At 44.9% G+C, this 24,812-nt stretch overlaps 1 protein-coding gene across 1 annotated transcript in view; it reads right to left on the bottom strand.

The window, feature by feature from the left end:
* DFFB (DNA fragmentation factor subunit beta) overlaps window positions 1-24,812 on the bottom strand; it is a 31,267-nt gene that overhangs the window by 4,892 nt on the left and 1,563 nt on the right. Inside the window, exons 2-5 of the mRNA XM_068107583.2 lie at window positions 11,196-11,322; window positions 7,653-7,862; window positions 7,372-7,451; window positions 2,569-2,724 (exon numbers count right to left, since the gene is read on the bottom strand). Of these exons, the coding sequence (XP_067963684.2) occupies window positions 2,569-2,724; window positions 7,372-7,451; window positions 7,653-7,862; window positions 11,196-11,322 (573 nt within the window). The remainder of the gene's footprint in view (window positions 1-2,568; window positions 2,725-7,371; window positions 7,452-7,652; window positions 7,863-11,195; window positions 11,323-24,812) is intronic.

Raw genomic sequence — 24,812 nt, forward strand, 5'->3', positions numbered from 1 at the left:
TTGTGCACGTAAGGCAAAAAGTGGGAAAACGCTTATAATTATAATGGTGTTTGTTTACAATTAAATATGGGGATAAGGGTAGACAGGACAATCAATAATTGACAGCACAGATCTGGCAGTCGACACAGATAGGGATGATGGGGCACACAAACTTATGTACAGAGGAGTAAAATAACCAATGCCTAACCCAACTGTGGTGCCAAAAATAAATACCAGGACTCGCACAACAATGGGGACACAGGTGAAGACATGAGCAAGGCACGAAGTGGTTGTGGATCCAGTCTGGCCTGTGCAGGCTGGTGTTGCACAGGGCTGGTGTGGCACAGAGCGAGAGGTTTGTGATGAGGTGAGGTGACCAAACAGAGAGAGAGAGAAGAGGGATGTTGCCTCTCCAATGGCCCGACTAGAACTCCGACTGACACATTCTGCGTGGTCACAGTCCTATCCAACTCTGGGACTGCCGTTGTAGGCAGTGGGTTCCATTATTGGCCGCAGCTTCTGTGGGCGCTCTCTCCACTCCACCAAAAGCCAAAGAAAAGTCTTCGCCTTCTTGATTATCAGTCTGGATGTTGGCCAGCAAAGAGTACATTGCTGTCCATCAGATGTTTTTTTGCATTTCTGTGTTCTTCAACCCTTCATTATGCATAATCTAACTGTTGCCACTTTTGCATCCTTGAGCATTTTTCAAAAAACTAATTAATATGCAAATTAGCTATCTTCCATAATTAAACTACGAATTTTCTGAAATTCTCAAAACTTGTATGTACCCAAAAATTATGAAAAGGGTGTCCTAACCTATGTTTTCAGAGTCGCTGACAGAAATGGAACAATTAAAATTAATTTTGTATTCACATACATTTACTAATCACATACTGGTTATGCAAATAGAGCCTGGTGTTGGCTAAGTGGTTAGGGTGCGGCTTGGGATCCTATGATCCTGGGTTTGAATCCCGGTCAATCACTGAATTAACAGCAGGGGTGTTGACTCAGCCTGTCATCCTTCTGAGGTCGGCAAATTCAGTACCAGCTCACTGGTAATTCCCTGTGTGTCTCAAGAGGTGACCAACAGGGTTGGCGGCAGGAAGGGCATCCGGCTGTAAAACACTGCTTCAAAAAGGGGCCCATGGTGCCCGAAAAAGGCCAACCCCTGCTCTACAGGGAAAACTGGCCTCTAAAGGTGGTTCTTTCTATACTGGTTATGCAAATAATCTACCACAATGATTAATAAATGAACATTACTGAACAGTTGTGCAAATGGAGTTTCAAATTGAAAATTTTGTTGATGGCAGTTGTACGTTCAGATAAAAATACATCTGTTCGTGTATGGATATTATCGATGTTTGAAAAATTCACTCTGCAGTATAATCCTCTTCTTCACTAAATTATTTGGCTGTCTTCGTTCGCTCATTTTTGCATATTCTCTCTCCACGACAGCCACAAAACATTGTGCATGGCAATTTGGCAGCATCACAACGGCATTGCGTGGTAGAACGTGGGTTGTTCGAGGCACATCTGCATCAAATAATCTCCAACACTTCAGCTGGTGCCATGGCCACCTTTGGTGGCAACATAACTGGCACTAAAGACTTTGATGCTTCATCACGAGACCAACCATCCATCGTTGGATCCAAATTTGGCAGTTCTGACTTAGATGCTGATTTACATATTTATATCTGCATGCAAGCACGTAAAACGTTTTCTCGAAAGGCTTCGGTGGTAGGTGGCAGTACCTTCAAGTTCAGAGCAGTGGTGACCTTTGCTTTAATCATCTTACTGGAGCAAATATCTAGACTAGAGGAACGTCAGACATGCTATCCCTCTTCTTGCGTTCATAACACAGCAATGAATGCAGTTGCCTTGGCTACTATCTCGTCAACATTTGCAGCAACACTGCCAAGTTCTTGAAGTTGATGTCCAGCTTTGAGCATTTTTCAATCAATTATATTGTTTTGATGCTTCCTCCCATACATATAAAATATTGTTGAAATTTATTTAATGGCAACTACTTATTTGCACGAAATAATGCATTTCTATAAAAATGCTTAAGGGTGCCAAGGTGGCATCATTTCGTTTCATTATCTGGAGGCTTTGAACATAACAAAAATGCAAAAAAAACATCTCATGGACAGTCAGGCACGCCTAGCCCTCAAAATGCCATTTGACATCCAGATTATATCTTGTTTATACAAGTGCAATCTGTGGCATCTAGTGTGAGTTGGATTTTTTTATTCCTCATCCTTGTACATAAGTTTGCTCCATCTTCTTCATAAATAAGCATTTAAAAAGGTAAGAAATGTGTTCAATCCATCTACCTTTTGTCCGTGTTGCCGTCAATTTTGGCTCATTTGGGTGACCTTGGGGAATGTAAAAGTTGTAAAGTAATGTGAATGCAGTAGTACTTAGAAAGCGTTCGGCCATTCACAAAAGATCCCGTTGCAGACAGCTCGTATTAATGGAGGCCGTCTGACAAGACAATATGTAAAAATACAACAGTTGGTCCTTCATCAATACAAATCAATTTGGCTATGCAAGTTCAATCATCTTTGATATAATAAAGAACACTCTTGCCTGGCATGTGAACCATCCTTCGCATGTACAGAAGCGGTCTTGGCCTGACGCAGATCGATCAAACCATGTTCCCCCCTGTGTTTTCAATATGCTGTTCAGGTAAAGCATCACTTCCGTACATTGTGGTGGTCCAATGTTTCTCCATGCCTTTTGTGCCTGAAATAAATAAATTATCATAAATATTGAAAGACAAATTCCAAGATTGAGGACCTCCATCCATGTTTTCCAAAACAATCAAGCACTGACAGATTCTCAACTGTTCTAAATAACAAAATAAGCATTCCTAAATTAATGATACCATAACTTCAGAAAAATGTACAGTCGGGCCATTTAAGAGTTTAACCTCAAGCTGGAGCGTAAAAGCTTGATTCTTTCTGATAGACTGCCTTATAAAGCTTGGATACCTGTTCCAGAATTGTCTTGTTTTAACAGTTTTTGTAAATTTGTCGATGCAAGGTATTCGCTAGTGAGTTTATGTTCAGACCATGTGCCCTTGCCTCATTCGGATTTGTTGCTGTGTCTCATCCCCTTAATCTTTTCCTGTTCGTTCACTCTGCCGCTTTCTGTAAATGCATTACTTTTTTCCCCCTCTGTCGCCCATCTCTTCCGCGAGCCTCGATTTCAGAAAAAAGAAAGCCTCAGTCAAGGACATTAAACGTTTAACAAATTGAAAAACACTGAAAAGGCAAAAAACATATTATACAACCCAAGCCAACAATGATCTTCTGACACATGAAGGCCTCAACAACATACTTACGACATGCCTACAATCCTCTCTCTCTACCTCTCTTATCAAAATACACCAGCCAACATACCTCTCTTAGCACCAGCATATTGGCTTAAAATCTGTGAAGTGACTAATAGTGCGCAAACTAGAATGACGGTAATGTCTCGTGTCCAAGTTCGTTATTGTGGAACGAATTGAAAAATAAAACTTCTGGCTTTTCCCTCCCACCAGAACCATGGAATACACTCAACCATGCATAAACACCCCACAGTTGTTGTGGACAATTTCTCCATAAATGGGGCTTCAATGATGAAGAAAGTTGCAACTGTGGATGCTGACGCTAAGTCATGGAGCACCTGATAAACCCGTGTCAAATGATGATTTCAAAGAGGAATGAAACAAATTCACTCCACTCCAAATAATTTAAGTATGAATATTTGAAACATTGCTACTCCCCTCCAGTCACACAAAGGTTCACTACAAAATGGCCTGTTCGGTCTTTTTATGTGAGCAAATAGCTTTAAATGTTTAATAAAACTGTCTCCTTGTCACCCTCTAGTGTCTGATCTAAATATAATAGAATATTGTTATGTTTGTGGGGGGTAGGCAATGCAATGTCATAGTCCAGGTGGAATTGTATAGGTAGTGTGCTCCGACTGTCGTGAAGAAGAAGAAACCCCATATTTCATAAGTAGGGATCCGGTAGACCGTATGTCGTGTAAATGTATAAGTGTCCCCATGAGAGGGGTGGGGTTATGTTAATTAGTTAGGGATTATGGGTAATGAATCCCCTGTACGTAACTGCCTCTGTTATTTTTCCTCTGTTCCTTATGACAATGCAGCAAACACACAAAGCCAGGCAATAGCGCATTAAAAGACACTAAATAAAAGCTAACCGGAAACAGGACTTTGAGCACCAACGATGATACCACCGATATGTGATAACATACAGCAGGCAGGTCCGGGAAGCCACACCCCCGAGAGCAGTGATTGGTGAGATTTGTCGAGCAATGAAGAGAGGGACCGGCTAATAGGAGCTGGCACGGGCGGCGGTGGATGACGGCAGAGCCTTGAGTACAAAGGATTTGGAGGGCCGACATTCTCTCTCTTTGCTTCGGGATTTCATAATGAACGGTCAAACATTTTCTCTCGGTTTCAGGATCTGGAAGTGAACGGTCGCTGTTAAGCTCTTGCGGTGGGACAGTCTCAACGAACGGTCATGTTCCGACATTTTCCCTCCTCTTGCGTTGGAATATTGGTGCCGTGCAGTCACAGTTCATAGCGCTCTCTCGCTCGGGACATTGGAGGTTTCGACGATCGTGAGGAGAAGCGAACTCTAGACCGAGGCCTGTGGTTTCCCACGCACGGACTGCGGACCGAGGCCTGCGTTTCCCGCGAGCAAACTGTGCATGGAGGCCTGTGCTGTTCCCGCCAAGGACGCAGGGGGTTTTGATGATTCCTGTGGTGGTTCAGGAGACGCTCAGAGCTAAGTACATAAAAAACATGCACACATTTATTTTCACCTTTATTTGTTCCCTTTTTCTGTATACCAGTCTGGGTGGGGACATCCCATTTAGGAATCTTAGTTTTGCTGTGTGTTATTTTGTGACCGGCATTTCTTCAATAAAGCCAGTATTTTTGTACATTTTAAATCCTGTGTCGGCTTGCATTTATTATCACAGGTTTGAAGACGTATGGTGGGACCTGTGAAGGTAAGTTCGTCATTCTCCTTTCCCTTGCGTGTAAAGAACACTGTCATTTTTGACTGAACGCCTCGGAGTTAAAGCTCGATCGGCTAATCTGTCCGAGACTGGTCTTTATCAGCCACGGACAGGACAATATTTTACATTGTATCTGTTTGTTTTAAACATCAGTCATAACATTTCCTGAGCTCGCCATATTTCCAATATTGCTTCCTAAGCTAGTCACCACCTCGCCCTACTTCATTACACTCGCTCCTTCCTGCTGATTTCTCATTGGCTTTGTTTGATGTGTTATGGAGTTAGTGTACCAGGGCTACCTCTCCTCCTCTTTCTCTCCTTGGGTCTGCAAAGATGATGCCCTTTGGATAATCGGAATTAATCATACGTATGTTGCATTTCACCATTGCAGTCTAGTGGCGGCCTCAGAGTCTCCTTCAATCTGAATTCTGGTTTCACCCCTTCTATGCCCTCATGCTCCTGCCCACCTGACCCTTTCCTTTTACAAATTGCATCTGCTTTCTCTTTCCAAACCCCTCCTTTCCCTTCATCTCCATTCTTCCATTACCTTATTCTCGCATATTTGGAACAACTTATTCCCAGTTTACTGTGTTCTACTTCTATGTAACAACACATGTCAATCCCAGCAATCATGTCTACAACCTGTTTTACCCTAGATGTATTTTGTTAGCCCATCCCCTGCGCATCAGGAGACAGGGTTTTGTAATCACTTATGTGTGTCTGTCTGTGTGTCTGTGTGTGTGTGTGTGTGTGTGTTTGTGTGTGTGTGTGTGTGTGTGTGTGTGTGTGTGTGTGTGTGTCTGTCTGGGCCGTAACTTTTTTTAAAAAACCATTTGAGCTATTATCATCAAATTTACACCAAAGCATTATTATGATAATATGGAGAAGACAAATTGATATTTTTTTCAAAAGGTCAAAAGGTTAAAGGTCAGCGTCACATAAAATCATCAATTTTCATCCAATTGACCTGAAATTTAAATTTACCATTTGAGTTTTGTCAGTAAATTTTCAACAAAGCTTTATTATGAGAATATGGAGAAGGCAAATTAATAATATGGTCAAAAGGTCAAACGTCAGCATCAGATCAATTCAATTTTCATCCAATTGACCTGACATTTAAAGAATTTGCAGATTGGATCAATGAATTGGTTTTAAGAATTTGCAGATTGGATCAATGAATTGGTTCACCAATCAAAAGCTACAAGCCGATTGTTTTGTTTTTTAGATAAAAAAAGTCAAGGTTGTGTAAAATCACCAATTTTCATCCAATTTACCTTGAAATTTAAATAATTTGCAAACCAGGTCACTGAATTGTTTCACTAATCAAAAGGTAGGTGTCGATTGTTTTTTTTACATCAAAAGGTAAAAGGTCAAGGCTGCATAAAATCATCAATTTTCATTTTGTATTTTTTAAAAAAACTTTTTATTTTGAGCATATGGAAGAAGAAGAAGACGTCTGAGTGCAAATGGGCACGGACAGGCTTTGCATTTTCAGATGCTTTCTAGTTTGTTTTAAATTCACACTTTCATATAAAATGGAGTTTGAGGTGAGGGAGGATGCTAATTCTCAGCACCACAGAAAGGTGTAAAAAGAGAAACATCCATGAGAGTCAATCCATGAAAAATATATATATAATGCAGCATGATAATAGAAATGAACTATAACGGCATTCGGTAGAGAGCATACCTCCACCTGGTTGGCTAGCCGGATCCAGAGGTAACCCTGGTACACTAAAAATTATACTAGCTGGACCCGGATCTGGATCTTCAACAAAATTGAATCGATTCTTCCTTGTCACACACACACACAACATGTCCAACAAGTTTCGTCCAAATCAATCCATAACTTTTTGAGATATCCTGCTGTGTATCCTTTTGGCCATTTCTCCCAATGGTGAAGAATCATAAATAAATAAATAAAATGCTCATATCCGAATTCATTTTCAGATCTTCACCAAAATCGAATCGCATCCTCCTTGTCACACACCCAACCAGTCCACCAAGTTTCGTCCAAATCCGTCCACAACTTTTTGAGATTTCCTGCTATGTATCGTTTTTGGCCCAACTCCCAATGGTGAAGAATACACTTTAAAAGTCTAGTGGCCCGATCCGAATCCGGATCTTCACCAAAACCTAATCATTTCGTCCTTGTCACATACGCTACATCTCCGGCAAATTTCGTCCGAATCCGTCCACAACCTTTTGAGATATTGTGTTCACAATCGGACAGACAGACAGACAGGGGTGAAAACATAACCTCCATCCACCTTTTGTGTCGGAGGTAAAATATTTGAGATTTAATACTTTGCACATTATTAGCAGATTCCCTGTTGGATTTAACGCAACATTACTTACCTCTCGCACGTATCCTCTTAGGCGACGAAGACAGTTATGTCGCATCACATCACACTTGGTGTGAAACCTGGGAGAAAGCCCTGGGCAGCAAGACAAAATATAGCAGTAGTAGTCAATGCTTAGGATCACACAGATAGGACGGTATAAAGCAAGTTATTTTCTGACATTTCACTCACGCACGATAAATTAAAATGTTGCTCAAACTACAACTCAGCAAATATAGAGTAGAGACATAAACAGCTCAAAACGGTTAAAGAGTAACAATTTTCAATTACACGTACCTTCAAACCAGGCTGGGTTTTCCATTCGACGTTCAAGGTGGGCCTGGCTCATCAACTGCTCTCTAAACTCCTGCAGCACAACTCTTTGGCCATGGTTTACATTATTTGCAGCCAACGACCGATCAATCAAGGCTTCCGACTCCCGTCTCTCATGGATGCTTTCGGACTCCAGCACCTCCAGAGCCGCAAAGAAGTTTGTAAGTCCATCAGCTGTCCAACAAAACTGCATGTTAACCAAACATGTCATGAATTTGATGCATGAGTGGACACAGGTATATTTGACTTGAACGGGATACATTGACAGGTTTGACTAATGTTCTCTTCGACATTGACCTTGAGCATTGACAACACCACAACAGTTCACCCTCAACGACGAGGACGATTAAACCAGTGTGTGAAACCAGAGAACCCTGGCAGCACAAGGTGAAGCAAATGGTGACTGTCAAGCAATTTGTGACCCAGGATATAAAAGCTCTGGCTTTACCAATGGAAGGGAAAGTGGATTGTGAGGGGGTGTGGACAAAGCTCACCATAACTGTCCAACTGAGCATGCCAAATGTATCATTACCTGAAGGCAATTTTGCAATAATCAAAATGTCCATAGCTTTAGACTTTGAAGTGTCTTGCAATGAGTGTCAGGGAATCCCTTCAATAAAGGGATATTACACATGAAGAGCATGTATGATGTGAGTAAATGAAGGTTAAAGACTCAAAGAAAGATGCCCACATGCTATATGTGTGATCACAGGCCATAACCAATTCAGGCAAGTCCCAGTCAGTCCTTCTATGCAAGACCGTACTTGTTTCGAAGCAAGACAAGTACAAGGACTCGTATCTGTTAACAAGAATGACCATATTGTGGTCACAACCTGTGACAATCTGGTAACAGGCTGATTGGGAAACGCACATTTAGCAATCTTAAAAGATGAACAGCACAATTGGGAAACATTTAATGCGCAAATAAAATATTAACTTGACACCTCTCATCCATGTCATCCTCCACCACGGTTATAACAGAATGAGCTGATTCCTCACACGGTCACGGGTTGTTTAACCCCAATATCGGGCCATTCAAAAATTACATAATGCTATTTTTTAGGGAGGCTTGATTAAACCTTACTAATATTTTTTATTCGACATTGATTACATTTTTTGAGGTACCTCATCGTGAGTAAAATTAGATCCAAACAAAGCCAATGGAAATCTGATGCAACAAACCTGGGCAGTGTATAATCAGAGGTCTACAGGCCTGATGTCTTCGGCCCACCAGAAAACCAAGATGGTGGCCATCTTATTTCAGATTAAGTCAACACAAATTGAAGAAGCAATGGGTGCACATTTCAAAACTCAACCCCTGACAAGAACCACAACAACAACCACCACACCAACACCCATGTGGACCTGCGACTAAAAAGGAGTTGGACTGAACACAATTCCATTAACTTACAGATTTTGCCCGTTCTCCATGCCTTCCAAAAAGTTCAGAAAGTAAAGGTACAGGTTCGGTGGAATCTCCATGTTGATACCGGAGCATACATCATGATCCTGGGCAAGTTTCCTGTTATTTACTGTTGTTGTTCTTCTGTTTTTTACTCACGCAAGATTGAATAAAGGACTGCGAGACCTGGTATGGAGGTGGCGTCTGGTTCCTGCTTACGGTCACCCAATGTTGACTATGGGTTGGGATGCATACCCCGAGATGGAAGTGCAGCTCTCCCACAAGCCTTGACTTTGCATACAAAAAAATAAAATCAAAAGATAGCGTTTGAGTGTAAATATCTGATCAAAAGGCAGCAACTAAAGACTTGGCATTTAATATGGAATATTTTTTTCGTGGGGGTGAACTTACTTTTCAAGATGACTTAGAACCAAAAGTTCATTGGAATTATGTTGAACTTATTCTAGATTTTGTTAAAGTGACCTTTAAAAGAAACAAAAACCACATTTGACATTTCGAAGCAAATAAATTGATCCTTGAAAGTGATGGAAACTGATATCGAACTCAATTCACGGACAGTACTGTGTTAAACTTGTGTACGTTTTCCAGAAGTATCTCTTTATTTTGCACATTAGCCAAAAAAAATTTCAACAAAAACAAAAGCTAAATTATGACTGAGATTACGGACAGTAAAATTACAGTTCAGTACTTCGTTTAACCCCCACGAGCATTCAGGAGAGCACGTACACGTCGAGGCATGCTGTTCACGAGATTTGCCAAGGTTTGGACAGGAATCGCTTGCCATGCAGTGACAATAGCCTGCTGCAATTCACGCACAGAGGTAGGCTGCTGGTCCAAGTTGTCGATTTGACACGTTAATTCTGCCCACAAGTTCTCTATCGGATTCATATCCGGGGATATGGCAGGCCACTCCATATGCTCTACGCCACGGTCAGCAAGAAAGTGTTGGATCATGCGAGCACGATGAGGCTGTGCATTGTCATCTTGGAAGACAAAGTTTCCTTGAAAGGCTGCACGAGCAAATGGAAGCAATGTTTCTTCCAGAATGACCCTGTACTTGAACTGGTTCAGGTTTCCATTCAGAACAACCAGGTCAGTTTTGCCCCCTGCATGAAAAGCAGCCCAAACGGTCACCCCACCACCTCCAGCGTGGACTCTTGGCACTATACAATCTTCGTTGTGGGCTTCATGCACTTGTCTGCGCACTCGGACGCGGCCATCTTGACGATAGACCAGAAATCTAGACTCGTCACTGAAGGTCACGTGATTCCAGTGTCCTGGCTGCCATTGGCGGTGCTCTATGGCCCACTGCAATCGGCGCTGGCTGTGTTGTCTGGTCAGGCGTGGCTTTCTCAGGGGACGCCTGGCACGATAGCCTGCTTGAACCAGTCGTTGGTTGACTAGCCTTCTGGATACAGGCACATTTGTCAGTTGCTGCCACTCAGCCCTAAGCCGATTAGCTGACTTGGTACGGCCATTGCAGACTAACCGGTGCAGCTGGCGATCATCTCTCCTTGTGGTTCTGCGTGGACGACCTGGCCTCGGTATTGGAGTAGGGACACCCCTCTGAGCATTTCGTTTCAGGATCTTTGACACCTGACCTTGAGTGATGCCATACTGCCGAGCAATAGCACGCTGTTTCATGCCAGAATTTCGTAAAGCCACCACTCCATGACAAACAGCATTGTCAAGTTGACGGACCATCTCCAGAGGAAGCGGCAATAACTTTTGTAGATGTGCAGCAGTTGTTTTCCACTAATACAGAACGCAACAACCCTTATCTATGCGATTGTGAAGCCAATCGTCAAATGTACCTGTCCTTACATTTTGTCACGCCACCTGTGATGTAATCCTGTTATTGACTTCTTGCTGCGAAAGACAATCAGTGACATGGTTGTTTCAACAAAGACATCACCGAAGGGTAAAATAAACTCACCAGATTGATATACTGAGTTCAGAAAGTAAACCCAAGTCAAGAAAAAAAAAATTCCATATTAAATGCCAAGTCTGTAATATGAAACTGGACCGTTAAGGAAATTAATGCAAAATAAAATGTTGAACAGTCTTCTGAAATTAGAACTTACACCTCCATGTCTCATTTGGCCTCAAAATGACCAGTCGAGTATGAGCCGGCAAGGAAAGCAAGAAATCATCATCTTCAATATCAGTACTGTCCTCCAAACGCACTTGCAAGTCCGTCGCTCTTCCCAACTGGGCAGAGAGCAATGGGCAATCAGAAGTTAGCCACAGTATTACTGTATACACAGTGCCTATAGAAAGTTTATACCACCCCCTTTCAAATTTTTCACCTTTTGTTGCCTTATAACCTGGAATACTAGAGTAGCTCATGGTGGTTGAGTATGCACTTTATTGTACAGACCTAAACTCTTCAGGAATCCACTAATTGAAGGTCCAGGAACAATATTTGGTTGGTAACACATTTGCCACTGACGGCGAAATAGCTGAAATGGCCACACCCCTTTTTGGGCCACGCCCCCTTTTTTGCCGTGACTGTATCTACAGAACCGTTGGACCTAGGAGGTTGCCCGACCACTCAAAATTTGCGCAATGGCCACATTATGGGGGGTCAGTAATACATTTTCATATCCAAAAGTCAATGGTTTTTAAGATAATTGCCAAAAACCGATTTCAACATGTTACGAACTACAATATTATTCGTAATTGTTCCTGTTCCTGTTCCTATTGTTCAATTACTTGATTCCTGAAGAGTCTAGACTAGAGTCAAGACTAGAGTCTAGACTAGAGTCTAGACATGGCTAGAAATTCCGGTCATGGGTGTTTTGTCGTTGAGCCTGCATGCAGGCAGCGGTATCCCATAAAACAACATGGCGTCGCACCGAGAAGCAAGTAGAGGCCGAAGAGGCCTAGATTACAGGTAATTTAGCTCTTTCTCCTCTGTTCTTAGGTGAAGGTGTTTAGGTGAAGTGTTAAAGTGTTCTCTGATGGCAAGTAATTCTACTTTCGATCCCTGCTTGCTGTGACTAAAACATGGTAAGTTTTTAAATAATAGTTGCATTTATTATATGCACATTAAATCAATCTGAAACAATATTTGTTCCATATCATTAATTAATCAAAAATATTTTGTACAGGAAACTTCAGTGTTATCAAGCCCAGCAGACGAAGCAGTTTACGATGGGACTGTATGCGTTATATGCAACACTGCATCAGGGTTTGCCGGACAAACTATAGCAGATGGGGTACGCTGTTCCTTGAAGATTGCCTGGACCTACAAAGGAAGTTCCGGGGTATCTACAGATGCTTTACAGATGGTGGATGGGTGATGTACCACACTACCCGACAAGGCAGTGCAGTAGGATTTGACATGGCACTCGAGAAGTGTTACAATAAACCCGCCAAGGTTGCTGGAGGTATCATTGGGATGACCAGACAGAAAGAAGCAGTAGCCTTATGGAATCTCCTAAAGCATGAGAAAGATCTTCATGTGGCACAGCTGCTGGAATGGTGCAACTTGGGAGACAAAGATGACAGTGAGCTGAGCCTACACCATGAGTTCAATCCAAGTTCTACGAAGATTGGCCATGTTCGTGCAAAGGCCCTTCTGGATTACATAAAATCCATCAACAATCCGTTCGACGCTGGAATCAGACTTCAGAACGTCTCTACTGGAGCTGACATTCCCCAGGAGGTTGTCGACGGATTACTTGAATGCCTGGAAATTGGTGAGAAGAGTTATGAAGAGTTTGTTGAGACCAGATTTCAGGATAAGGAGAAGCACCTACATGATACAATCCCTACCAACCGCAAGACTGTTTTCGTGAAACGTACTTCTACTCCGTTCACAGCGAAGAAATCGATGGCGAAAAAGGATGCAGCGGAAACGGTTAGGTACATTGACTATGCTAGAGAAAGAGGGTACAGCATGCTAGAACTCCTGAAGTATGAATTGACCAGCACATCCCAGTTCCTCACCACTGAATGTAAAGATGGCATCAAATTGAAGAAGCCCGATAAAGCCTCCTTAGCCAGGGAACTTGTCAGTCGCCTTCCACAGGAGACGAGGAATGTAAAGAGTGACGCTCAGATGACAATAGTGGACTTCATGGCACTTGTGCGTAAACTACCGATGAAAAAGATGGGCCTTCACACATTCGGGGAATTGGCTGAGAGTCTTTCCAACAGGATTCTTGCTACAGGCTCCGTGTCCACAAGAATAGACATTATTTTTGATGTTTATCAAAAATCATCAATCAAGCAAATGGAACGGGCACAGCGAAGTTCCTCAGAACAAATCACAATCACCATTGGGTCTGACAATCAGAAACTCCCTGTCGATCTTGATATGTTCTGGAGCTCAATGTTGAACAAAGTTCGGTTGCAGGAGTATGTCTTCAAGTGGATGCTGCAGAATGTCGAGTCGGACAAGGAAATATTCTTTGGAGGAGTATATGGGGGTGAATGCAGGAAACTGTTAGCTGGCACTGAAACACAGATCGCAGAGCTCTCAAGCAACCAAGAAGAAGCCGACGACAGAATCATGTTCCATATTAATGATGGTGTTGTGAAACACGGGGTTCAATCAGTCTTGGTCGACTCGCCTGACACAGATGTCTTTGTCAACCTCATCTTCCACTTCAACACAACCTGGCAACTACAAAAGCTGTACGTGAAGCTTGGTAACCGGAAAACAAAGAAAACTGTACCAGTCCACATGTTGGTTGATCAACTGGACAACGGTTTGGTGTCGTGTCTCCCAGCCATTCATGCTCTCAGCGGTTGCGACAGTACCAGCAAGGTGGGTCCAAAGCTGTCTGGCCTGAAAGCATCCATCGATCTCTCCCTACTGGAAGGGTTTGGTGTAGAAGAACTGTCACCACAGATAACAAGCAATGCTGAAAAGTTCCTTGTGTCTGGATTAAAGAAGACCGACTGTTCCACTTTCGATGAATATCGATGGGAGCAGTACCACAACTCCAAGAAAGAACTGGACTTCAACCAGCTTGTGTGCTGTTCATCAACGCTACGAGAACACATAAAGCGAGCATTTCTTCAGTGTAAGATGTGGTTGCAAGCCCCAACTCCTGCCGTCACCAAACCAGATCCACTCCAGTATGGGTATGAAGCAACGGACGTTGGCATAACACCAGTGATACTGCCAGTATCGTGCAGGCCCGATGACCTGCCTCCTCCATGCAAATGCCCAAGAGCATGTATGAGTACCAAAACGTGCACTTGCAGAGACAGGAACATTAAATGTGTCACGTTTTGTGGCTGTAGTAAAGGCGAAAAGTGTAGAAATCCAAATAAGTAAATTCCAAAATAGGATGATGCAAAAGGTATAAGTGTCATATAATGTTGTGGCCTTGGTGGTATCATACAATTGTAGTTCGTAACATGTTGAAATCGGTTTTTGGCAATTATCTTAAAAACCATTGACTTTTGGATATGAAAATGTATTACTGACCCCCCATAATGTGGCCATTGCGCAAATTTTGAGTGGTCGGGCAACCTCCTAGGTCCAACGGTTCTGTATATACAGTCACGGCAAAAAAGGGGGCGTGGCCCAAAAAGGGGTATGGCCATTTCAGCTATTTCGCCGTCAGTGGCAAATGTGTTACCAACCAAATATTGTTCCTGGACCTTCAATTAGTGGATTCCTGAAGAGTTTAGGTCTGTACAATAAAGTGCATACTCAACCACCATGAGCTACTAGAGTAGAATTAAATTGCATTCAATCAAACTTTTTCCACCTTTATTTACACATTGTAACCCACAACTTCCAAGTGATAATTTCAGAGAATTAATGAAAAATACAAAACTAGATATCTTGGTTGGATAAGTGTCCATCACCCTTAACAAGTGTCCCCGCCCCTAATTAAACTGCAAATGCCGAATCCGCGAGTGTTACAGGTCGAAACCCTCACATTGTTTCCTCATTCTGCTTTAAACTCAATCTCTCTGTATTTTCATTTCAAAGAGCATCATTCCAATCACAAACGAATACTATACCATGAATCTTACTATAATGCACCAAATGTCCGTCTGTCCATCCGTCCGTTCCCAGGTACCGCAAAAACGGCTGAACCGATCACAACGATATTTTGGGTGGGTAATCCTAGGACCCCCTGGAGTATAATAGGCTATATTGTTTTTCCAAATTCAGCTTTGGTCTCCAGCATTTTCAGGTTTGGACTCCCACATAACGTTATTTTCCCAGGTACCGCAGAAACGGCTGCACCGATCGCAACCTGACGAATGAAAACACACACTTAAAAATAATGACCTCGGACAAAGACCTTTTATAAGGACATGGGTTGATTCCCTGCTTGAGAGAATGCCAACCCCCTCCCCACCATCATGGTCGTCTCTCCAACTCACAATCCCATGAGATATGCGGAAGGGACGACCCAAAACCAATTATATTCTTTTTGATTCGTATATAAACATCATTAAAAGTAAATAATGACCTTGGCCAAAGTTCAAACGACGTGGGTTTAATCTCTACATGAGAGAATGCCACATAGCTATTTGGGTGGTGTATAAGCTAACAGATCGCTGTCTCCATCGATCTTGCCAAGGCCGTGATACCTATCGACTCAAAATCCTTTTCACTGTTGACTTGGTAGTTTTTACAATGAAGGAAACACGTATCGGGAGTACATACTACATAGCGATTGTGAATGTGGCAGCTCTGAGGCGTCTTTCGCTTCGTATCGCAGTGACGGCGAGCATATAAACATACATATTTCAATTTCAATTATTCAATGCAATTCAATTCTTCAATTTATGATATTTTGCCTTTTCATTTGGGCCTCCCAATTGAAGCCTGGTGTTGGTGTAGCGGCTATGGTGCCAGCTTAGGATCCTAGGATCCTGGGTTTGAATCCCGGTCGATCGCTGAATTAACGCCAGGGGGGTTGACTCAGCCTGTCATCCTTCCGAGGTCGGCTAATTGAGTAACAGTTCACTGGTAATTCCCTGTGTGTCGTAAAAAGGCAACAAACAGGGTTGGCGGCAGGAAGGGCATCCGGCCGTAAAACATTGCTTCAAAAAGGGGACCAACAAAAACAACAACAACCACAGTGCCCGAAAAAGGCCAACCCCTGTTTGCGGGGAAAAATGGCCTCTAAAAGGTGTTTTTTTTTAAAATATGCGAGCAAAACGTCTTCTTCTTCTTCAAATATAATTAACACCCTCTTAATTTATGTTTAGACTGCTGAGACCTTTCAGAACTTTGACGACCCTTTAAGTCCCCCGAGACCCTTAAGATCACCAAAACCCCTGAAGACCCAAAATACCCTTAAAGACCCAAAAGACCCTGAAGACCTAAAACACACTCAAGACCCCAAATACCATTAAAAACCCAGAGGAACCAAAATGCCCTTAAGACCCAAAAGCCCCTGAAGACACTGAAGTCCCAAAAGACCCCGAAGACCATGAAGACAAAAAAGACACCGAAATGGTCAAAGATGCCTATCCCTCTGAAACGACATGTGGTGGGGCGCGCGGAGCGTGCCGAGTCACACTAATATAACAAAATACAATGCTGCAAACACTCGCGAGGGAAACTAATATAAATGCCTTTCTAACATGATAACCAATACAGACAAATCTGCCGGCGAGCAAGGGCGGATACGTAACACCTCATACAGGTACAAACTCAAAATCATAACTGTATTGAGAAATTTATGAAACCAACGAATGTTTCTGCCAAACCTGTGATTGTATTTACATTCGGATCGGGAGCAGCTTCATACGGTTTGAAAGTCAAAGTTATAATTGTATTGAGAAATTTATGAAACCTCTAACCTACTTTAGGACTCCTGTTGGGACCCCAAAAAGTTTGACAGAGGGTTTGGCAGGGCTTGCTCAAAAACTGAAGGAGTAGTTCGGGGAAGGACGGACACTCCTGTTTCACAATATAGATGTTTGTTTGGTCAAAATTGAAGACATAAATTTACCTGTGGTTTTATTATTATGCTCCAAAATTATGCAAAGAACACTTCCCTGCACATACTCAGGAAAATTTATATTTAATATTATAATAACTAACACGTGCGCGCACACACACACATATGCGCGCACACACACACATATGCGCACACACATACGCGCGCACACACACACATACTCACACACACACACACACACACACACACGGAAGGGGGCCAGAGATTTGGTGGACCCGAGTGTAAGGGGGTCAGTCTGCGAAGGTGGGACAAAGCATTCATCCTCCATTTGGTCAGCAGTGTCCGAGTGTGCCTGGGCGATATACGTGCTGAGTTGTGCCGTGTACATCCTGCATCGTGCCGTGTACGTGCTGAGTCGTGCCGTGTACATGCTCAGTCTGTACCGCGTCGTGTCCATGTCGTATTTCTCCTGCAGTAATATAATTGATTTATCAGCCAATACAAAATCCCTGATTAGATAAACCATCAATGGAACGGGAAGAGCAATGCTACCAATCTGTAGTGAACATGTGACCGGCATTTTCATCTGCACTACCAACACTGCTATCTTCACGAACACCATCTCCTTCTGAATCGGTCGCACAAGGCTCAAAACGATAAGGCAATTCTCAATTCCCCTGAAAGCGTTTCCGTCACTAATTTTGGCTCCAATCGTTTCTTCAAACTATTCCCACCATATTTATCCCACTGATCAGTTTCAACATGCTGAGAACATTCAGAGTTTATAATCACAGTGGAATCAGCATTGGAATCTGAGCTCGAAATACACTGTCTCTATGTAAACTGCCATTTGAATCAAGGTGAGATCATCACATGACGTCACTGGCAAAATTGAAAAGTGACATTCTAGGGCTTTCTTCAACACTTTCTGATTGGCAAACAAAAATTCAAAAAACATTTCCTCTTCAAATTAGACCGCAATTAATGATTTTCAATGGTTTCCAGAAAATAAAATTGGCGTTTCGGGTTCCCCTTTAAGCAGTGCCGAGCACTCCGTTCCGTTGCAGTGCAAGTTTGAGCGCTTTCTATCAAGCGAGCCGCTTGCTAACGGAACACAGCTCTGTTCTAGCCTTGTCCGGATAAAGACGGTTGCATCGTGGAGCACCCTGGGAGTGTGTTCAGTTCCCAAGCAGCTAGCTAGCGCTTGTCAAGCCAGCCGTTCCTTATCAACGGTTGTGAATGGAGTGGACCACAATACGTCCGTATCTAACTCCCTGTTTCGTGCAACATTACTGGGGGCAACTTTATTCTTGATCAATAATTCCAAAAATATTATAAGCATTCAGAAAATGTGTGTCCCCAATCCTCAAAATTGCTCATAAAAGCGTAAAAATCGAATAATTTCGGTAAATAATGTCACATTAAATTTTGCTGACCAGTCGATGCACGTGATGAAATTGGCCAATCAGCGTTACCGTATTTGACGCTCAGTGAAATTGATGACGTAGTTTCCCAGAATAATCCAATCACGGTCACCGCGCAATTGCACTGCGAACCAAAGATGGCGGCGTCAATTAAATGTCAATGATTTGATATTAAACTTAAAGCCATTATTGGAGGGGGCGGACATAGACTACAGGAACTTTTGCAAATCTGTTAACTGGGGATCAGCGAAGCAGGTGCATACAACAGCCTTCCATGTGTGTTTCCTTCAAATTCACCTCATATCTCTTTGTAGCCTCTATACAACATGCATTTTAAAGGCCATTTTCCCTGCTAGAGCGGGGGTTAGCCTTGCGGTCCCCATGACAATCTTCTCCATTTTGCCCTATTTTCTGCATCTCTCCTTGTTAACCCCCTTGCCCGCATTTCTTCTTCCACCATCTTTAGCCAAGTCTTTCTCGGTCGTCCCCGTCTTCTACTTCATTCTACATTCATTTCCATCACTCTTCTCAACCAGTCACTTTCATCCTTCCTCAACACATGACCAAACCATCTCAACCTGTTCCTCTTCACAGCATCAATCACAGGCTCTATTCCCATCATCTTTCGCAATTCATCATTTGTCTTCCTCTCTCTCAGGTCTGTCTCTGTCTTCCTCTCAGTATATATAGCCTCTATAGTGAGGCTATATATACTTTTATGATATTGTAAGTATAAATTTCACGGAAAAAAGTGAGGAAATATTCGCTTGGTTACAAAGAAATCCTACGTAAACAAACATGGAAATATTGTTGTTTTAACCGGCATCGCTGGTCCCTCTCTCACAAATGCGCAAAAATTACTTATGTCCACCCCTCCTATAGCATGCTGGCGTGTATCTATCTATAATTCCAGTAATCTCTGTGTGTTTGTTTGTTTGTACGTTTGTTTGTTTGTACGTTTGTTTGTTTGTCTGTGACCGCTGTTTCTCGACAACCACGGGTCCGATATACTTGAAACTTGCCAGGTATATCTATCTATAATTCCAGTAATCTCTGTGTGTTTGTTTGTTTGTACGTTTGTTTGTTTGTACGTTTGTTTGTTTGTCTGTGACCGCTGTTTCTCGACAACCACGGGTCCGATATACTTGAAACTTGCCAGGTATATTGCTGGGGACCCGAGGATGTGCCTTTTCAAGGTTTCATATTAATCGGACAATTACTTACCGAGCTATGTCCAAAAAACGATTCAACCAATCAGAGAGCAGCGAGCTATCGCGTGTGCCGAACGTGGCGAACACACTCTGCCTCGGATGGCACATTTGAGAGCGTATTCATTTATTTCCCGTCGGCAAACTATGTTGGCGCTATGTTGGCGTTAAACGATGTTTTAAAACTAATTAAAACCCCGGGGGGATTGTCACTGTACTCGCAAGCCGTTCGCCGTTCGCTTTGGCGTTGCGAATGGACCAAAACATTTCATGGACCAAACCATTTCATGTAAAGCGTTCGCCGTTCGCTTTGGCGTTGCGAATGGACCAAAACATTTCATGAACCAAACCATTTCATGTAAATAGAGGGGGGGATATAATTTTAGATATAGATATAGTACGGGCATGCCCTAGTTGTAAGCAAAGGAGAGAATGAAAAGATTTGTTGGGAGATATTACACAACACAAAGTCCAATTCATCTAATTTCATCCAGTTTTCCAGAAAGTTATGGAAAATGTTGACTTTCTAAATGCCTGTCTAATAAAAGGCATTTATACTATATTCTGGCTACAAAAGAGGTGTTTGGAGATAAAATTTTACAACACAATAACTATTATCTAATATTGTAATGTTACATTTTCAATAAATAAGCAATCTAATTGCATTTTCTTTGGTTGTCTTTGCATCTTCTATCATTTCATCAATGCAAATACAGGAACAGACATGAACGTACTGGATAACCAACCAAGTGACTTACACGGAGGACAGCCAAGCCAATAGTGTGTGCGTCGTTCAGATGGCAAGGGCAGCCAACGAGAGTGGAGAAAACGTCACATGTTTCCAGAAGAGTGCATAATACTTCTGACTTTTATTATTTAAAGTTTAATAACATTGCATGGGCAGATCAGATTGGACTCATAGATACAGCGCAGTGTGTAGTATTATGGAATACATTTTTCAGCATATTTATTGCAAATATTACCATGTTATTTTGATGTTTGTATCAACTATAAGTTGTTTTTTCATTAATACTCTTAGTATTGTTATGTCGGTAGGGTGGAGCAATATCTAGAGCCAGGTAGATCTGAATAGGTAACATGCTTTGACTGTCACGATAGGGAATCTACCTTGTAATAAGTTCTGTGTAGTCCCGTTTGTCGGGTTAAGATGTATACCTGTGAACATACCAGGATGTTCGAGTGTTAGATAGTGTAGGGAGTAAAGATAACAGCCCCTGTGTGTCACACCTGGTAATCAAACCTTTGTCCCTTATGGCAATGCACTCATTTAAACACTTAGACAGGCCCTTAGCGCAACATTAAATAATTCCCTTCCCTGACAAGGACTTCGGAAGAGAACAGGCAAGAGGCCAGTTCGGGGCACCACCGCATGGGCCGCAGCCAGCTACACCTCCGGCAGGCCTCGAGTAGCACGAGCTATGACCACGCTACAGGCCTGTGATCCGGTGGAGGGCACTGATTGGGTGGCGCGCCAAGGCTAACGTCACTGCCGCAAGGTTAAATAGGGGCGCGCCAAACGACATTTTCTCTCTTGCATTTCAGCAGTTCAGTCTTGCACATCCGGCTCTTCTTGCTTGCGCAGCTTCCTCTGGCATCTCGAACTCTCTTGCGCACGTCCTTCCCTGGCTGTCTTGTGCTCTTTGCGCTTCCCTGCTTGGTCTTGGGAGGTCCCTGGTGGTCGTTGGCTCGCCATCTGCGTGGTGCTGGAGCGAGGGACCTCGTGGGTGCATCGGGGCCGAACGGAGCCGTGTTGGACGGCAGACAATACCAGACGACGGACAGATAAGGACGCACCACATTTCACAATATGACGAACGTTTTATTTTCCTTAATTCATATTCCCTCGTCTCATATCCGAAATCTGTGTGTGGGGACGTCCCGATTAGGATATTTATTACCGGTGCATGCTTTTCCTGTCCCACCTCCTTGTGAATAAACCCTTATATTATTTTCTGTATATATATCTGAACGCAGTTTCCATGTGATTGATTTAATAGGTAAGGCTGCAGGGCTCTTGCGCGCCCCCTCCATCCCGCACGCTTTGGTGTAGCTTTTGTTTTTGGAGTCCGCCATTGAGTTTCGCCTCGAGAGCTAAGGCCTTCGCGATCGGCTTCCGTGACCGCCTGATTTTAATCAAAGGCGCCCTTGGCCGCACGACAGTATTATTATTATTATTATTATAAATGCACGTTATTAATTTATGAAGCCCAACAGATAATAACATGTTCACTGAACAATCTGATTAAAAAGCCAGGAAGCCATCATACACTTCATGTACCATTTGTTAATATGCATTTTCATCAACTGCTCGTTATAAATTTCTGAGCACCCCTTGTGCGTGGGGACATGGATATTCTTAATCAGTGACACATTTCCTACAAACCCATTAAAGTTTTAAGTTGTCACCATCGGTGTTGCACAAAAATTGAAAACTAAGCGCATATATAGGCCTACTGCATGCCCTATGGCCTAGAGTGCTTTCTTGGTAACTGAACAATGAACACTCCACTCCGCTGCTGAATTCCTGAAAGTATAATGGTCTCGCTCACATTCTTTGTGGACGTCATTTTATATCCATTCCATGCATTCTGAACAAACGTATAATCCTTAATTAATTATACGTGCAGTGTGGCGGACACGAAAGCCCACTGGCGTGGTGACATCATTCCGCGCACCAAGTGGGCGGCGGCCACGCCCTAGGGGTAGGCGTGGCCTGAGGATATACACGGGGCACGCAGCCCGGAGCGCGCTAGTGTTACAGTGAGCTCCTCAAATAAAGACGCTTATAAGTTACCTCTTGTCTGCTTCCTCCTTGCTCGCAAGCAGCGCGCGTACCGCTGCGCTTTACTGGTGACCATCGACGTTGGATCTGCCGGAGCGATCCTTCCACACACAACGCCATTGCCATGGCCAACAATGCAATATCGATTAAACTTCCCGAATTTTGGGAGGCCCAGGCCGAAGTCTGGTTCGTCCAAGCCAAAGCCCAATTTCAGCTTCGGCGCCTCACCGGCGACGACACGCACTACTGCCACGTCGTCGCCTCCCTTGGGCCCGGCACGGCCGCTCGAGTTGTGTCCATCCTTCGCCACCCACCGGACGGCCACAAGTACGAGGCACTCAAGCGGCTACTCCTAGCCACGTTCGGCCTCACGGACGACGCACGGGCCGACCGCCTCCTGGATCTCCCCGAGCTCGGCGACACACGCCCGTCGGTCCGAATGGACCATATGCTGTCACTGTTGGGCGACGAAGCCCCGGTTCTCTATTCCGGGCGCTTTTCCGTCGCCAACTTCCAGCACAGGTTCGCCTCGCGTTGGCCGGGACCGTGCTAACGGAACCCCGAGCATTGGCAGCCGAGGCGGACAGGTACTTCGCGGCTTCGGACAGGCGGGCGAGAGCCGGTGCAGCCGTCACGGACCTCGAGGCTGATGCTGCTGATGATGATGATCCACAGCATCGGCATACACAGCATACGCAGCATGCTGATGCGCACCTCGTGACCGCCGCCACGCCCCGCCCACCGCCGTGGCGAAAACCGCCACCGCGGGGAAAACCGCTAACTTCACCGGCCTGGCAGAGCCAGCCGCACTCCTCCAGCTCCACCACCTGGTGCTGGTTCCATGCCAAGTTCGGCCACGAGGCTCGGCAGTGTCATCCGCCATGCTCCTTCAACAGGTCGGGAAACGCCCGGGCCGGCGCTCAATAGTGGCGATGAGCGCCGGCCGTTCGAGCAGCCTGCTGTTCATAACGGACACCTTATCCGGGCGCCGTTACCTGTGCGACACGGGAGCGCAGGTGAGTGTCGTTCCCGCCGGTACGTCAGACAAGCACGCCGCAGGCGGGGGCCCCGCACTGCTTGCCGCGAACGGGACGCCCATCCGTACGTACGGAAAACACTGCCTCTCTCTGCGGTTCGGAGGGCAGGTTTTCCGATGGACGTTCGTCACTGCCGACGTGCCCATGGCACTGCTTGGTGTGGACTTCCTGTGCGCTAATGGGCTCCTGGTCGACATAAAGCGCAGACGTCTTGTCCAGGCCGAGATGTTCAGCTCGCTCGCTTGTGTGCTGTCCAGCTCGTCGAGCAGCTCAACGAGCGGCTCGCCGAGCGGCTTGCCAAGCGGCTTGCCGAACGGTTCGGTTCCGGCCACGTTGATCTGTACGCTTCCGGCAGCGGACGAATTCACCTCCTCGCCGGCTTCCCGGCCCTCACGCGGCCCTTCTCGGCGGGGGCCATCAAGCACGGGGTGGCCCATCACATCCCCACCGTCGGGCCACCGGTCTACGCCCGGGCACGCCGCCTCGAGCCGACGAAGCTGGCGGTGGCAAAAGCGGCGTTCGCTACCCTGGAGCGACTCGGCATCGTTCGGCGCTCGGAGAGTGCTTGGTCGTCGCCACTGCACATCGTGCCGAAGCCTGGCGGGGGATGGCGACCGTGCGGGGACTATCACCGTCTCAATGACGCCACCACTCCTGACCGCTACCCCGTCCCCCACATTCAGGACTTTTCCGCCCGTTTGTCGGGCATGCCCTTCTTCTCGAAGGTGGACCTCATACGCGGCTACCATCAGGTCCCCGTCAGGCTGGAGGACATCCCGAAGACGGCGGTCATCACGCCATTCGCACTCTTCGAGTTCCTGCGGATGCCCTTCGGTCTGAAGAATGCGGCTCAGGCGTTCCAGCGACTGATGGACAGCGTCCTGCGCGACTTGGATTTTGTCTACGTCTACCTGGACGATATCCTCGTCGCCAGCGCGTCCCGCGAAGAGCACCTACGCCACCTCCGCACGCTCTTCGAACGCCTGGGCCAGCATGGCCTGATTGTGAACCCCGCAAAGTGCCGGTTCGGCGTCGCCGTAATCAATTTTCTGGGGCACCGTGTCACCAGGCACGGAGCCGTCCCCCTGCCGGCCAAGGTGGAGGCGGTGAAGGGGTTTCCGGGCGCGAGGGCCTCCCAAATGTTGATCACCGACAAGTTCGTCTGGCATGGCCTCCAGAAGGCCGTCCGCGGCTGGGCCAGGACGTGCCTCGCGTGCCAGCGCGCCAAGGTGCACCGGCACACCCAGGCCCCGTTGGCCTCGTTCACGGTGCCGGAACGCCGGTTTGACCACGTCCACATGGACCTGGTGGGACTTCTGCCCCCCTCGCGGGGTTTC

Source organism: Myxine glutinosa, chromosome 2 (assembly GCF_964187855.1).
Source record: "Myxine glutinosa chromosome 2, kmMyxGlut1.1, whole genome shotgun sequence".
NCBI classification, from domain to species: Eukaryota; Metazoa; Chordata; class Myxini; order Myxiniformes; family Myxinidae; genus Myxine; species Myxine glutinosa.